This window comes from Dendroctonus ponderosae, unplaced genomic scaffold (genome assembly GCF_020466585.1).
Source record: "Dendroctonus ponderosae isolate FM_Combo_2020 unplaced genomic scaffold, Dpon_F_20191213v2 Dpon_F_20191213_1, whole genome shotgun sequence".
Classification (NCBI taxonomy): Eukaryota; Metazoa; Arthropoda; class Insecta; order Coleoptera; family Curculionidae; genus Dendroctonus; species Dendroctonus ponderosae.
This window is the reverse complement of record NW_026017110.1, coordinates 9,894,335-9,911,454: the sequence shown is the minus strand read 5'-3', so window position 1 is coordinate 9,911,454 and position 17,120 is coordinate 9,894,335. Positions and strand designations below refer to the sequence as shown.

The window sequence follows — 17,120 nt, the reverse complement described above, 5'->3', positions numbered from 1 at the left end:
GCAAGGCCTAGGTGGCGCTAACGACAAGCTGATCCAAACATTAGTCTGGAAATCTCGTGTTTTGTTTTCATGCGAATCCTGCGCCTCAGCAGACGAAAACTGGATAACCTATTTTCCGAGCTAGAGGTTTACTGGTGAGAGAATATGTCGGTCACAGCAAAATATAACAACAAAATCGAGAAAAATAAAATAAAACTTTTGCACAAAACCAGCACTCATGAACTGGGTGTGTATTAAAATTTGCTTCTTGAATAATGACTGGAAATTGTGAAGGCCTGACACAATTAAAAATCAGCTAGGTGTTGCTCAAGGTAAAGAAAAATCAATAGATACTATTTCATACTACCAATTAGAAGATTTTTGTTTTTAAAATTTTAGGACCATTTAAAAATAAGATATTAATATTAATCTTACTAGATTTTCTATATCAGGTATTTGGCTAGAGCTAGAGCTTTCATTTACTGGCAAATAACTATGCGTTCTGCATTCCCAGTTCAAAATAGATTGGTACTGTATGTTGGTATTTGCAAAGTCAAAGGCGAAAGTTTTCACACTTTGGCATGTCAGGTATGAGGTATGAAGCTTCAGATTAAATAATTAATGTCTTTGGTATGAAGTTGGCTGGGAACGATGGCCTCTCATATCAACTTTACTTTTTAATGAATATGTTATATTTAATGGCCATTTTTGCTAATTATAAATTCAGAAAAACACGTTCAATATACAGTGCGCTACTTTAACTTAACGTAATAAATTCAATAAATCAACGACAGCTGTTTTATGGAAATATGCTCAATGACTTTGTTTAGTATTTTAAATTGCCCTCTTTTCGAAGTAAAGATCAATTATACGGTGTGTGCTAAATCTGAAATTTGATGTTATCGACTATTTTTTAATGCAGTCCTAATTTTTATAAGGTTAATACAAATGTTATATTTTTATTTATTGTCATTTAAAGTACATTTAAGAAACATCTACTAATTATAGAAATTAAGAAATCAGGTTCAACTCAATAAAGTTTCTTGAACAAATTTTTCTCAACATTTTACATATCACAATATTCTAAACGAAACTGAAACTCGTTTTTTACATTTGAAATTACTTCGACAGAAATTGACCTACTTTGTGGGTAAATACTGTCGTATTTACTCTTAGAACTGCTCAGTTTTTTTCCGATTTGGTCTAAGAAACTGTGCTTGTCAAGTACCACTCAAGATAAAATAATCTCTAGGCGCTAAATCGGGAAGCTTCAGAGGCCATTTAACAATTTGCTTTCTACCAATCTGGTCACCGACCTACTAACAGACGGGTCTTACCCAATGAGAAGGCGATATTTCTTCGGTGACGTCGACTTCATCCCGATCAGAAGGCAATGTAGTCAAAGTCCGCCCCACTGATATTTTCATGGAGGAAAATCGGTTCTATTATACGATAACAGGGAACTCTTTCCGTATGTTGAGAATGATCTTTCCTAATCCAGCGTGGGTTTTTGTTAGCTCATGAAGGACAATTTAAAAAAAATGCCTTACCGTTTAACGTAAATGTGGATGAATCAGAAAGCTACGTTATCTATGTTTGCAACATGTCTAGTCAATTGACTATTTGTTCTCCGATTTGACCTGATGATGATTTCATTCTTATTGATTCCATAACGAACCGATCACGTCTTTCTAGATTGAGACACTTGAACAACACTTCGAAACGAATACTTAACTGCACTAAAACACGTTTAAAGTATAGTGCAGTGAATTGAAGTTAATTAAGACTTTCCACCTATTAAACTATTTTATTAAGATTCTTGAAACACTTACTAGCCCTTGCTTAACCGCAAGGAACAAAACAATCGAAATATTCAAATTTATGTCTGACGGTTATTTTCGTCGTACGATTCGATTTTTGAGACTACGATATCTACCTTGAAAGATTTGGTGTATATCAGTATTCTTGTAGAATTTGTTCGCTGCCACACGTTTAATTTTTCGAAGTCAAAAATCGTCATTAGTCGTAGTTTTTCTAACATCAAAAATTCGTTGAGGTATGTTCTATCTTCGGCAGCATCTCATCCAGACTTTAATCCTGAAAATTGTAGAGAATCCTTCCTAAATATGCGCGTTGCAGGATCAACGAATACCGAGCAAATCGAAGTAACTCTTCATTACATCACCAATAGATCTAAATATACATTGTTCACTCATGGGTTCCTGGAAGATTGTTCAAACCTTCTCAACGATTTGAAAACTTTATATATCGGCGAGGATTATTTTCTACATTTCACATGCAAAATATTAAATAATTATTATATCTAAACGCTGAATCGATTGGATCGTAATTTTCCGTCTACGGTTGAGAGTCGATATGTTCGTTTTAGTAAAATATTACTAACAAATTGTAGGAGTACTGCAACAGACTTAATATGCCGTATAACTCTAAAGCGGACGAAATTTCCATATTGTATAAATCTTCTCATATTTGAAACTAGTGGGTTTGCGGTGTTCACCGCTGTTTCCTCAAACTTTTCCCACTTGTTTCAAGGGAATGGCCTCGAAAGTCTATCTCTTCTCATATTTGTTTGCATTAAAAATTATGAGCGTTTGCGGTAAATAAAACCAAGAGTTTTGATATTTATATCTCAAATCCAAAAATACAATCAGTGTTAAATTTCCATATACGCACCTTACACACTTACCTTTTTAACCGTAATGTTTTGCCCTCTAGATGGGCTGTGCAATTCAAAAAACGTTCTCATATTTCAGAAACGCTTAAAAGCATTTTGGCGTTAATTTCAATGTCCAGACCGACTTTTGACTTCATAACTACGTGCTTCTCTTAGTGTGGTCAAAACAACTAACATTCATTCCATTCAAAAATTTGAAATTCAGAACCATTGGAACAGAAATTCAATTAGGTTTGGCCGGAGATATAACCAGATGTATGTAATATATAGAAACAACGGTGCAATAAAATGTATTTAAGTAAATGAAAATATTGAAAAAACTATACCTACATATTTTAACAAAAAAAATAGTAACGTCTGATAGAATTTCAAAAAACTTTCAATGACAGATTTTACCAAACGTAGGTACATTTCCCGTCCTTAAAACGATCGAGGTACATTTTATGGATATTTTGAATAAAATAATGATTTTCAAAGATATGTTCTCATACCTTCATTATTTTCAGATATTCCAGCAATGCATACGCTATACTTAAATATTACGAAAGAACAACTACCCATCATTTATAGAAAAGAGTATAACGTAAAATTTTGCGGACTTGAAAAGCTGCACCCATTCGATACTAAGAAATATGGTCACATATTTAAGGTAAGTAATTTCGTTATCTCGTCATTCCCTTTCTAAGCATATATTTAATTAAATTAGTTGAAATTTGTTGTACTCGACATTCCTCAGTTAATGCGTTAATCAACCGAAGAAAAGTGCTCAAGCGTTACACTGTTGGATCAGGGATCGTGATGAAGAAAGCCAACAAAATATATATAATTACATCAATTTCAGAAAAACTCTTGAATATACAGAAACTAAGTAACGCTGATTATTAGTATGTAATTATAATAATCCTTACATTAATACAAATCTCGATAAGAAACTCTGTGTCAAGGAACAAATAATTCAGCAGTAGTGAATGCTCGGAGTCAATACACAGGGTGTTCCGTAAATATGTTAAAATATTTTAACAGCGTGTTCTTCTAGTCATTTTAGAGGAAAGAATTCCTGGCATTTTTTTTTATTTCATCTTTCGTTGATGAGTTATTTGATTTCCAAAATGGCGGAAAATGTTAGTTTCTGTTGTTTTGCTTTAAAACGGTTATACATAGAAACTTAAATTTTGGTACACATTATAAGATAATTGAGTACCATTTTATGATAGTGTTTTGTGGTTCAGTTTGCTTTTATACAGAGTAGAAATGTGCAACCCCTACTTTTGTTTTGTTAAGGACTTTTTTGTGTGCACTTAAACTTTTCTCGACATAATTTTTTTAAATACTTCAAGTTTTTTGCCAACTTTTTTATCTCTTATTGTTTTTTCCTAAGACGACTAGTTTGCCCAAAAAAAATTTTTTTTCTTTGCCGTTCTCAAAATGTGTAAGTAATTAAGTCAATTTTTTAAAACCTAATAATGTTTTCATATAACAATTTTGGTACACATTATTAGTTGATTACTGACAACCTAAAATATTTTTCAAAATTGTGTACTTTGGTTCAGATTACAATTATTAAATTTGAATAAATTTTACTTAAATAATATGTAACAATATGCGCAACGATATAAACAAGCAAAATTAAATTTAAATAACCATTCTAATGTTAACTTAGCAGCTGTTCAAATTGGTAACCTTGACATTTATGGTATAATCGCAGTTTTTTAATGAAATTAAAATTTACAGACGGTAAAGTTTGCACTGAAGTTCTTATTTCGTTAGAAATATTAAATATTTTTCTTGAAGTTCTTCGATTGAATTCACTTCTGTTGAATACACCGTATTTTTTAAATGGCCCCAGAAGTAAAAATTACGCGAGTCTAGATCGGGAGATCTAGGAGGCGAGTTTATAGGTGCTTTTTGGCCTCTGCCGATCCAACGGCTTGGAAAGTTTTGATCAAGCCGAAACGATTTAATTTTTTGCGGGCAAACTAGTGCCCTTAAGAAAAAACAATAAAAGATAAAAAAGTTGATAAATAACTAGTAGTAATTAAGCAAATTATGTTAATAAAAGTTTAAGTGCACACAAAAAAGTTCTGAACAAAACCAAAGTAGGGGTTCCACGTTTCTGCCCTGTATAAAAGTAAACGAACTACAAAACACTACCAAAGAATGGCACTCAATTAGCTTATAATACATACAAAAATTGAAATTTCTATGTTTAACCGTTTTAAAGAAAAACCACCAAAGCTAATATTTTTCGTCATTTTCCAGGTCAAATATCTTAAAAACGTGACCTCAAATTTTAAAAATTCTCGGGAAGACCCCCCACTAAAATGACTAGGAGAACCCGCTGTTAAAATATTTTAACATATTTACGGAACACCCTGTATAACAAAGTCTTCATTAGAAGTAGCTGCTTGATTAGGAGACTTAAAATTGTTAGAATTCAGCTTACCCTTGAAGCAAAAACGAACCATTTTTTTGCAATATCTGGAAAGAAGTTTCTTCAAGAATATAAATAGTCAACTTATTCAAAGTAATAAATGTAGCAATGATGTGGCTGATGCAACGGCGACATCGGGTGAACTGAAATACCAGATATGAATCTGATTACGATCTTCTTTTTGGTGTACCTTATCATCTAAAGACGTTGATCATCATATTGGCAAATCTAACTTTACCGACAAAACTTTGGGGGTTTTTAAAGTGCGCGCCACTTTAGAGAGCTTGTAACTTACATCGTAAAATTTTCAGGGTACATACTTTACTTGAAAAAACAATTTAACATTTTTAACTTTTCACTGATCAAATTTTCAGATTTTAACTGATAGTGGAATGATCTCGCATAAGACTGTAGTTGTGCCAAACGAGGCGAAAAACGAGCATTTACTTCTGGTGCACAAGAAAAAGTATCTAAAGAGCTTGAAAGTATGTATTTGTAAACTAAAGAATTGCAATTTTTACAAACATCATATTTAAAATCTTTATTTTTAGTGCAGCTTCAAGGTTGCTAAAATAGCCGAAATTGCACCCCTTATCTTAGTACCAAATTGTCTTATCCAGAAGGCCTATCTGCGACCAATGAGGTCAGACAAATTTTCTTTCAGAGTGCTGATTTACTATCAGCCCTTTAACTTAGGTTTCAGACTGGTGGTTCGGTTCTGGCTGGTAAACTTGCCTTGGATAGAGGTTGGTCGATTAACATTGGTGGAGGTTTCCATCATTGTTCAGCATCGAAAGGTGGCGGATTTTGCGTTTATGCTGATATAACGTTGCTCATTCAATTTCTGTTTTATCATTTTCCGAAACAAGTAAGAAGCAACATTTTTAAAATCAATAAAAAAATTGAGTTACAATTTCAGGTTCAAAAGGTGATGATCGTAGATTTGGATGCTCATCAAGGAAATGGCTATGAAGCAGACTTCAAGGGCAACGATAACATTTATATTATGGATGTGTATAATAAATGGATTTACCCCAAAGACATTAGGGCTAGGCAAGCTATAAAAAAGAATGTCCCAATAGATTACAATACCAGTGACGAGCTTTACTTGAAAACTATAAAAAAGTAAGCATTTTACATAATTTGTAAAAAACGAGATATATTAAATTTGATGTTAACTTTTACAGGAATTTCCTAGAAGCTCTTAGTGAATTTAAACCAAACATAATAATTTACAATGCAGGAACGGATATCCTGGCTGGTGATAGATTAGGCGGTTTATCAGTATCAGAACAGGTATGAGCAAATATATTGTAGGTACTGTATGTACTTTATGTACATACCATATACAGTGAGTTGTTTTCGATGACTAGTGCAGGGATCTTCGGAACTAGAGGAGTTACGAAGAATGTCAAATGGACAAAGAATTGTAGTTTTTAATGCTATACTCGAAACCAATTTTATTTTTCAAAAATTTGACAGCTGTCAAGAGATATTTTGGAAAAACTTATTAAGGGTTAATTTTTAAATTACTCCTAGTTCCGTTGATATTAATTGGACAAAAAACGATTAAATAAAAAACTTGTAGGAAATTAAATTCCAAGCAAAATGGCATAAGACATTTCTCCAAAATAACTGTTATTTTTGACGTCTTAATTAAAATAAAGTTAAACTTTAACGTAGCTGTCAAAATATATACTGAAGCATACTGTTATTATTTGTTGCTATGGAAACAATGTTAGTTCTTATACTATTTTCCATGGCTAACTTCGATCAACTAAATTGAAAAAGTATTAATTGTTCGCAGACACTTTATTTTCGAAAAAATCTTAACGATTTTATTACTATATCACAGAACTCGTAATAAAATGCTATATTCGGAAAAGGTATAATCAAGTATGGTAACCATTTAAAAAAACTCAAATTTGTGTCATATGTCAAAAATGACAGTTATTTTGGAGAATTTTTTTATGCCATTTTGTGTTTAGAATTCAATTTCCTACAAGTTTTCTATTTAATGTTTTCCTGTCAAATTAATATCAATGGAACTAGGAACCATTAAAAAATTTCCCATAAATAAGTTTTTCCCAAATATCTCTTAAAGCTGTCAAATTTAAGAAAATAAGAAAAATAAAATTGGTTTCGAGTAGAGCATTCAAAACTACAATTATTTGTCCATTTAACCTTTTTGGTAACTGCCCTAAGAGTAAGTAAGTAAGTCCTGCACAGGTCATCGAAAAAAACTCACCCTGTAGATCCAACTAAAAGAGACAGAAATACCTCCATTTTATAGGGAATTATCTCGAGAGATGAATTTATATTCCATCAAGCGATCTCGAGAAAAATACCAATTGTAATGCTCACAAGTGGAGGCTATCAGAAGAAGACTGCCAGAATTATTGCAAATTCTATTCTAAATTTATATGAGTTAGGACTGATTAATAATTCCCAAGAATACTACTTTTAATTCGATGTAGTAAAACGATGTACACATTATTAAAGAAATATAATATGTATAGCCAAACATAATAAAGAAAACTATATATCTACTTGAATGTTACATCATACATGTCACCAAATTACAATTTTAAATAAATTTTCCTCTTCAATTAAATTAATTTTGTTCAATAAAATGATTCGTGAAAAAAATCGTAATTTTTCGATGTTTAATGCAATCTGAATCCAGCAATGTATCATTTTTATAACCAACAATTTGTAATTTTTCACTTTCTAAATACGTTTAACTATTAGCTTCCTGGACATGGATTTCGCATGTTCGGGATCCAAATTATTAACTTTTTCACGGCATATTATAAAATTCAGTAAGCGTTGAAAGCGAAATTACTGTGGATACACACAAACAATAAATCTGTTATTATTGCGTAACCAGATAATCAGGATTTTCACTAGAAAATGCGGTAAACTTTGGATTAAAAAAAAGTTGAATACGACTGAACGATAGGTTCATAAAAATTGTATGGACGGTTTCCTGGACAAAGGGAAATTTCACTTTAATTCTAAGACTGGCTTATGAACTACAGGGGATTCTTTAATACATTCGTCAAGGAGATTCTCGCATGTCAGATATATATCATGTTAGGTACCAGGTACTTTATTTTTATCCCCCTGAAATAGTCTCTTTCCTTTCGTTTATTGTCTGCGCAGAGGCTCAACACACAACAAAGCACAGCAAACAAAGGAAGAGAGAACGAACAGAGTTGAACACAGTGCCAGGGAGTGCTGCTGGTAATGCATCGTACCTCTCTAAAATGAGTGACTAGGACTAGGGCTATGAAACTAAAACTAAGAAAACATGCAATATTTTATTGAATTCACAAATATAAAATACATTATGGCAGTAATCTGAACTATCCCAATAACAGCCAAGTAGAAAACTAAATGTCACCGCAAACTATTTGAGAGCTCTCGCAACGAGGCTAGATAATCTTCAAAATTTTGATTCTGCAATAACCTCTTGTACTTATTCTTTGGTTGTTTCTTGCAGAATATACATTGGAAAAGCCGCTTGAGCCATGTTCTTTCGTGCATAAACGTCTGAAAAAATAAATCATGCGGTGTTTCCATGTCCAAAGAATTTGATCAAGGTTTTCAGTTTATTATACCTGACGTTTATTTCCAATTTTCTGACCTAGTTAAAGTCGATTGTAGTTTAGAACACATGTCATTATTTTAATCACATTATTGGTGTAAGGAATTATAAGCCGCGAAAATCCAATTGCAACTGCACACTAAGAGACATTGCAACGATACGGGAATTAGGTTGAATGAGTTCAGAAATACGGCTACTATAATTTTCAAATGCAGAAATAAACAAACGAGTTTGCAGTCCGTAGCGTACAGTAAAATAGACAAGAAAATTGTTGCAGTTTTCAAATATAATTTAATTTTAAATATAACTAAAACCAATAAAAAGTAAAATACTTACTTCTATAGCACCTGCAACAATAAATTGACCAATAGGGAACAGCAGAAGTAAACATCTAAAATTCTTATGGTGAAAACCGCCTTCGGCAAAATCAATTAGTTCCATTATTTCAGCAATTCTCTTGCATGGATACAATGCCATCCAGGTAACGATTACCGTCAAACAGAGCACATTAAGCAGAAACCAAAAATTAGTAAAAACGTTCATCCTAAAAATAATTAGAGTCAGGGATGAATAATGTGCGATGTTTCAATAATATTAATAAAACATCGGTATTAAATATCGTTCATTTCATTTTAAACTGTGCAATAATGTATTGCCAAACGCGTTTATTTGCATGGTAAACTGCAATGTAGTTAATGAAGCGCCTTTAGGGTACTTAGATAGCCCAAATTAATGAAAAATAACCGGTTACGTTTACCGAAACAAGGAGTAAACATTTTCGTCAGTCCACAACGGGCGGCCAGACTAGGAAATCACAAATTTATTGCGGGTTTTAATGGTGAAATTTGCAGTTTCAGAACAACAGAACCTTAACGTGCAGGGCGTAATCACATAACAATGTATTCCTCAGACAAAAGAAAACGGAATTTTAGCTTTTTCTTTCCTGTTATAATTTTAGTATATTCTTTATCTATATTTGTGTAATTCATGTATTTGTATTTATATTATTACCATTTGCACCCGTTGAAAGACAATTGCTCAGCTACTGCTTTGAGGGTTTGCCCCATGTGTGGTGTTCTTCTTTTAATTTCAATCAACAACTAAGTAACTATAATCGATTATAACTGATTTCCGAATTTTCATGTACCTTTTTTAAAATTTATTTAAAAATATATGCTGAGCAATGACGAACTTGAACGCAAGATGAATCTTATGCATTTACTCCTCCATCAGAGTCCATCAATATTATGTGTTATGAGCGACAATTAAATAACTTTAAAAACAGATTACCTGTAAGGTTTTCCTTTAGTAAAATGCCACGCCAAAATGACATACTGGAAACACGACACAGTAAAGAGTACCGTGTTTTCCCAGGATAATATTATTTCATCCGACACATCAGACGGAATCGGTTGAAACCAATCTTGCTGATACAGATAATACAAAGCACCCACTTGAAAAGCGGCGATTGCGAAAATTTGAAGAGTTAGCGGTACTAAATTTTTGGCTGACACCAGGGAAGACATAGGTCGCTTTGAATGGAGGATTTTTGATGGACCTAAAATGTAAATAATATTTTTAAATAGTTTACAAACGAACAATGATACGGTAATGAAATGTCCAACAAATATATCTATAAAAGTACGGTTTCGGTTGTGCGATCGCCGACTGCGACTTGGTTTGGGTGATGCGGTTATAGCCGCAACAGATCAGTTCAAGAGATCGCCAAACATTTTTTCCAAAAATTGCAATTGCGACTGCGATTTGACTGGTTCGTCTACCAGTTGAATCGCATTAGCTGCCGCCTCTCTAACTCTCGCCTCGGAACGTACAACCGGAAGCGTTTACGTGCAAAGTACATTAAAGGAGTAATTTGCAATCAGCCCCTAGGCGCGAGTCGCAGTCGCACCACTTAAATCGTACCTTAACAAGTATTATTTGACAAACATACAAGGTTATTCAAAATGTGCGTAATTCCTCTGGAAGTTTGGTCTTGGGGTATTTAGAGAGTACAGAAAACTTTTCGTGACTAAAAACGGAAATTTTGCATATATTAGCGTTACACAGATATCTGCTATTTGTGTGCGATGAGAAAATCAACAAATGTGATATTATCAGTCAAACAGAAAAAAATTGACCACTTTACTGATACAACCACAAATTTTCCACTTTACTGAGTTAATAAGAATTCAATTTTCATTTTCAAAATTTCGATTTTTAATTCAGTTCCCAAACCATTGATGTAAATACCTGCATATCAATGCATAATGTCATTACATGAGTTTTATCCCGGAACAGCATCGTTTATAACAAAACTGTCCAATTTTACTTCATGAAGTCATTTTACATCAGTATTCATTGACTGCTAGGAATATTTAAACGTCAACGCAGCTTGATGTTAATAAAAATATTTCTGAAGAAAAAATGATAGAACCCTTCTTCAAACACTTATTTGATACGAATCTCCTTCAAAAGTTTGAGATGAAGAAAAATCAGCAAGAAACCTTGTAACGGTTTTCCATGCCTCCCATGCCAGATTTCTAGATCTGGTTTAAAACAAACTTAGCATTATTTTGTTTATCAATTGCGGCGATTTTTATTTTTTCAGAAGAATCCTTTTACCCCTAAGGAACACATCGGGACTTTCGCTCCACCATAATGTTAAATATTTGACTTGATTCTGATAAGTTTTAAAAAGACGTTGACATGTGTTACAACAAAGATCTGCCTGGATGCATGGTTGTCATAATTTTCGGTATAAAAATCTGCAGGAATTTCAGTGATATAGTTTTCCACCAATGGCTAAATACACTATTTCCTAATGGGTGGATTAGACGATGGGGGGCCAGTCTAATGGCCGGCACGGACGCCCGATTTTATTCTGGGGGTAAGGTTTTCTCTGGGGATATCTCAAGAGTTTATATTACAAAACCTGATTAAATTGAAGGCCTTAGAGAAAGAAAGACAAAAAGAAAGTGGTCACCGCGGTGTGGTGATGCACGCATCCGCTTGCCATGACTAATTTCCCGGGTTTTAATGTTTTAAAATATCTGATTGGGCTTTGCTGTATGCGATAATTATAATCAGAGTGGAGTTAGAAGGAAGGTCTGATTATTAACTCGGGCACTGTATACTGAAACATTTAAATTGGGTAGTTTTGCACATTATTAATTACTATCACGTAATTTCTGCAGTGAATTTTTTAATTACATTATTTACAAGCATCAATGCGTTTGTAGCATTTTACTGTTTCAAGCACATATTTTAGTCATAATATTTACAATAGCCAAAAAATGCATTCGGTAAAATTTACAAGCGAACTTGAGCTATTAAAGTTTGATTCCTACACAATCTCACTTCTGAAGAATACTGTTGGATTTTTCCTAATAGCGCAAAAAAGTACCTATACAACAGCGTCAGCGTCTAACTGTGGTATTGTATCAGCGATTCGTGGTAGATACTGTATAATCGAAGATTTTTCGTTGCGTCTACGAGCAAATTGCGGTATTATTATGAAGAACAAATCATACGCGCAAAACAAAAAATAAGAACAATAAGATGTAGAACCAACAAAAGCACAATAGAACTGAAATTACTGCAATGTAAACTTGCATCTGAAAATAAGGAATCACGATCTTTTAAAAAACCTAATAAAATTGTTAGAATATTAACGAATGAAACAGTAGGAAAAACTAGCAATTCTTTTAGTGGCCCACACAACTCGGGGCAAAAGATGCCAGGTGCGGAGCATAAAAAATTTCGTTAAAATATTTAGTTCACTCTAATTTACTAACCTTGCCGTCCCATAGTTACTGCTAAAGTCGTTGTAATTATGAGATCAATAAATAAAAACTGGAAATTACCCAACATCGAATGGCACTAAAATAGACAATCGATAAACATCTAGATGAAAAACAAATGGATTAAACCAAATTCCTACTTACCGTGTAAAGAATTAATATGGTTACAAACTGAATCATACTATAGAGAGCCATATATTTGAATATAGAAAAGCTGGTCACCAGTGAGCACCTGCCTTCTAATATTAGCCAAATGATGCATGAAATATCCGGTATTCCTGATGTAAATGGTGCTGCAACGCTGGCTTCCGCGGGTGATAGAGATACCCCGACATGAGCTGCTTTCAAAGCCTACAAAAAAGAATACCTTCAATATTTGATACATAACATCAGTGAAACCTAAGTTAGTGAATTCTCAAAATCAAATGATGGTCATGAACTAAAAAAGTATTAACGTACAGCACTTCACATCAACTTCAAATATTAATTTTAATAAATCGATCGCCGAGTTTAATATAAACAGCATTAATATTTTAAGACTAACTGTACATCCTAAAAGTACTGAAAATATGATGCAAAGTAAATTTAATATACAATAGCAACATTTGTGTATATGAATTTAAAAAAATTAATACATATACTTACACCACAGTCATTGGCACCGTCTCCGACCATCGAAACGATATAATCTAGATCTTGAAAAGATGTTACCAATTGAGTCTTTTGATCCGGTTGGAATCTAGCAAAAACCGTAGTTCTCACGAGCAAACTCGGAATTAAATCTTCATAATACAGTTTTAAGTTTGTCCACGTCTTTCCATCAATGGCAAAATAACTATTCTGCAAAACATAAAATCCTGCATGTATGCATATTTTTAAGTACATGCCGGCTTAAATGTTAATGAGTTTTGAAAGCCCCACTCAGACCTCCCAAAGTATACTTAAAAGAAGATAAAATTGTATTCATACGGTGTCATAAATGTGGATTGCTGTGAAATCTGGTTGAACGCCACTATCAGCTTTTTCCATTACGATATTGGGCTTTTCATTGATATTATTTACTTCCGTTACGTTTAAAATATAAATAGTAGCGGTAGAGTCAACCATCTCACAATCCCTTGCTACTGATATTGCGGTCCGTATATTATCACCTGTAAATATACACGATAAAATAATTAGAGACAAAATTATTAACAACAAACATTAAATACCTGTAATCATGACGGTACGAATATTAGCGTTTCTTAACTGTCTAAGGACAGGCACAGTTTCAGACTTTAAAGGATTCTGGAGTATTAGCAAACCAAGGAATTCCAAATCATGTTCTATCTGAAATTAAAAACAAACCAAAATTTTTGTGATATCACCGAGCAAATGAAATTGGATATTCTAAATATAGATATTTTCTAGAATAAAATTTCTAGAAAATTTAGAATTTCGATTCTTTTTGGATTTCTTCCAGAATCTAGTGCAAAAACCATTATTTCCCGTACTAAGCCAGCATTTGAAAAATATTGTTATACTTATAGATATATTCTTCGCAGGAGGTGATAGTGCAAGTATTTTTTTGTATTATTCCAAAAACTCTAAGTTTCCGAGCTACAGGGTGTTAAAGTTTTAATTAAAAAAATATATTTATTAATATTACGGAAACTGCCTGGAATATTTTACTGAAATTTTACAGGCTTGGGAACTTAACAACAATATATTTGTGATAAAATATTTTCATTTTTAGAAAAAATTGTGCACTTTGATTCTATTAATTTTATTACAAAAAATTATTACTAGCTGCAGTTCGACGTTAAAAAGGGATTTTGCTCGGCCGAGTAATGAGCATTAGGGTATTTGGTAATACCCTCGATTAAAATTTAATTCACCGGTTCACAAAATTCTACTGAAAACAGTTGACTCGAAAACAGGACGTCGTAGAAAAAAAGCTAAGAGATCTTTTCTCTTCCAAATAGAACAGGAATTCGAATTATCATGTTTATTGTTTGACAAATCAGTGGCGAAACATTTTTTTATTTAAATTAATGCGGTATTATTATTATTTAATTCACGCGCCTGTGTCACTGGAAAAGCTAGAAACAAAATTTTTATGACTCAACATTTATTGTTGTTAGGAGCCTAAACTTGTAAAATTTAATTAAAACATATCAACCGGTTTCCGCCATATTAATAAATAACATTGTTTATTAACACTTTAACACCGTATTGATCGGAAACTAAGCGTTTTCCGAACATGGTCTATTAATGAAAAATATACAATACAAAATTACTTGCACTACCACCACCTGCAAGGAATGCATCTACTCACCAAACGCCCTGTATATAAATATGTAGTCCATGAAACTATGTATTTATTTTTATAGTAGAAGTTTTAAGTTTTGCGCCAGTGGTAAAGTTACGTGGTATGAGTCCATTAAACAAAGCTTATTATTAAATTTGAATCTAGTTTAGCACTTTGACTACAGTACACACTTACCATGTCTCTTTTTGCTGCTTGCGCATCTGTCCATTTAAACTTAACAGGCAGTTCTTTGTACGCTAAGGCAATGACCCTAAAGCCACGAGTAGTATAAAAACTCAGGCGATTTTGAAAATCTGTCGGTATTGTCTCCGGAATACAAAAATTATAGAGTTTCTCAGGTGCACCTGCAATGATTGATTGATCACACAGCATTATTACCGTACATTATAATGTTCCGACCATTTTAAAATACTTTACACCTAGTTTCGGTTTTAACTTACCTTTTGTGAAAGCAAACATATTGGGTTTTTTCAAGTCCTTACATATCACAGACATGCATTGAGCAGTGGAAGAGAATGAAAACTCGCGAATGATGCCTATCTGATATGAGCTCTAAAACAAAATTAACAAAGCTAGATGAAAAGGATTCCCACTTTCTACATCTACAAATAGTTAATTAATGTTTTGTACCTGGTCAGCAAAAATTTCGCTATCTGGATGATCTAGCTGAGCTAAGACTTGTTCCTTCTTAGGTGTTACAATAGTTGGAGCGAGGATGTCGAATCGGGTATTCTCATTTGCACCTGGTTCTTCCAACGTCTAAAAAATGTTTGGTGTGAAAAGTAAGAACTGAGGACGCGAATAAATGTCATCAGGATCGAAAAGCTTTCATTTCATTCATGAACAGAAATAAATTGTCCTCTTCCTAAGTTCTATTCCAAGTAGTCAAAATTTTTCGTTATAAAAACTTGAACGTTAAATTTCACATTAAATGCTTTTGCAGAACCTTAAAAAAGTTAATGCAGAAAAACAAACATTAAGATTAAAAATACATATTAATAAATGTCACCAATTGTTAAAATGTATACTTGGTAACATTTTCCTGTTTGCTTTAATTTAATTTATTTATTGCATTAGTAATTCAAATTGTCTAAGTAGAAGACTTACCCACTTAGTAAACTCAAACATATTCAGATCCAGCGGATCACCATTCATTTTTCCATCAATTGTAGTTAAAGAGTGACAAGTCGCCATCCCTTGAACGAACTTGCTATGCACATTAAGACCAGATATATCCGAGACTGGTTTGAAGAAGTTAGCACCATCGCATGGCAAAACAGAATTCATTATAAGCCCGTCATGAGTGAGAGTACCAGTCTAAAACCGCGTAACAGAGATGCAAATAAATAAACTAGCTATTAAAAAAATATTACACTTTACACAGATCAATAAAAATATTCTACCTTATCTATTATATGCGATAATTGATGTATGAAAGGGCGTCAACTCAAAAAAAAAATCATTCGCCGCTGATAAAATATCAATAACACATTTGAATATCTTCAATCTTATGAATCTGTTTCAAAGTTATAAAATTTTCATTAAATAGGAAAAACAGTTTGAATGTGATATGCCTAGCTGCTTAGCATATCATTTTTGAATAATTCCATCACCAAAGTATCGGTATTGTAGTTTAGATTGTGAAGCGGCGCTACAGAGGATAGAATGCAGCTCTAGAAGGCATGAGAACCATCCACGTCAGAGACACACAAAAATAGGGACCGCCATGCGTCGGGATCTTCCAATCCTGAGTGCAAAGGTGGTCCCTGACCTGACAGCGGACTTAGGTTCGAAAGGAAATTTAATGGGGGAATGACGAAAAGGGCCTTTAAGGCTTACTCGCCGGTCTCCCCACAATACTACTAATACTACTACTTAGATTGTGAATTTTTTTATTGTCAGTTTCATAAATTGATATTTAGAAGCGAGCAAGTTAAAGCTTCTACACTAGGCCAAGCTGTAGGGCATTTTTGCTTGACATAAAGACTAGTAGCAAACCAACCAATTGGGGGTTGATAGAAAAGACAATGAGAATATGAATATGTATGTGTTTTTCACTCACATTTCCAGTCCATATGGTAGTTATTAACAATTTATCGCAAAAACGCGATTTTGTATTCTTTGGTTTATAACTTTGAAACTATTCGAGCACACGGAATGCCCCACCATTTGTAAAGAATAAAAAATATCTACAAAATGAGAGGTCGAACAATAGGATAATTAGGTTCTGAGAAATTCAGGAAGAACCGGAAAATTGAGCGTTTTTAAGAAAATTCATAGCTCCGTCATTTTGC

At 33.1% G+C, this 17,120-nt stretch overlaps 2 protein-coding genes across 11 annotated transcripts in view; one reads left to right on the top strand and one right to left on the bottom strand.

Annotated features, from left to right (window-relative positions):
* Positions 1 to 17,120, top strand: part of LOC109545209 (histone deacetylase 11) — a 78,738-nt gene that overhangs the window by 51,816 nt on the left and 9,802 nt on the right. Inside the window, exons 1-8 of one of the 10 annotated variants that reach the window (XM_048660845.1) lie at positions 415 to 567; positions 3,181 to 3,323; positions 5,480 to 5,590; positions 5,657 to 5,748; positions 5,802 to 5,973; positions 6,025 to 6,230; positions 6,293 to 6,401; positions 7,399 to 7,719. In XM_048660845.1, coding sequence (XP_048516802.1) covers positions 561 to 567; positions 3,181 to 3,323; positions 5,480 to 5,590; positions 5,657 to 5,748; positions 5,802 to 5,973; positions 6,025 to 6,230; positions 6,293 to 6,401; positions 7,399 to 7,572 — 1,014 coding nt within the window. In that variant the 5' untranslated portion in view covers positions 415 to 560 and the 3' untranslated portion in view covers positions 7,573 to 7,719. Of the gene's footprint in view, positions 1 to 78; positions 312 to 400; positions 575 to 3,180; positions 3,324 to 5,234; positions 5,418 to 5,479; positions 5,591 to 5,656; positions 6,231 to 6,292; positions 6,402 to 7,398; positions 7,720 to 17,120 lie in introns of those variants that run through there. The other 9 variants (XM_019915752.2, XM_048660843.1, XM_048660841.1 and 6 more) reach the window with 9 other exon arrangements.
* The window catches only part of LOC109537024 (polyamine-transporting ATPase 13A3), a 25,040-nt gene continuing 16,335 nt past the window's right edge, over positions 8,416 to 17,120 (bottom strand). Inside the window, exons 9-20 of the mRNA XM_048660816.1 lie at positions 15,934 to 16,143; positions 15,457 to 15,585; positions 15,267 to 15,378; positions 15,001 to 15,170; positions 13,727 to 13,844; positions 13,485 to 13,666; positions 13,161 to 13,355; positions 12,660 to 12,866; positions 12,510 to 12,594; positions 10,006 to 10,273; positions 9,052 to 9,259; positions 8,416 to 8,660 (exon numbers count right to left, since the gene is read on the bottom strand). Coding sequence (XP_048516773.1) covers positions 8,508 to 8,660; positions 9,052 to 9,259; positions 10,006 to 10,273; positions 12,510 to 12,594; positions 12,660 to 12,866; positions 13,161 to 13,355; positions 13,485 to 13,666; positions 13,727 to 13,844; positions 15,001 to 15,170; positions 15,267 to 15,378; positions 15,457 to 15,585; positions 15,934 to 16,143 — 2,037 coding nt within the window. The 3' untranslated portion in view covers positions 8,416 to 8,507. The remainder of the gene's footprint in view (positions 8,661 to 9,051; positions 9,260 to 10,005; positions 10,274 to 12,509; positions 12,595 to 12,659; positions 12,867 to 13,160; positions 13,356 to 13,484; positions 13,667 to 13,726; positions 13,845 to 15,000; positions 15,171 to 15,266; positions 15,379 to 15,456; positions 15,586 to 15,933; positions 16,144 to 17,120) is intronic.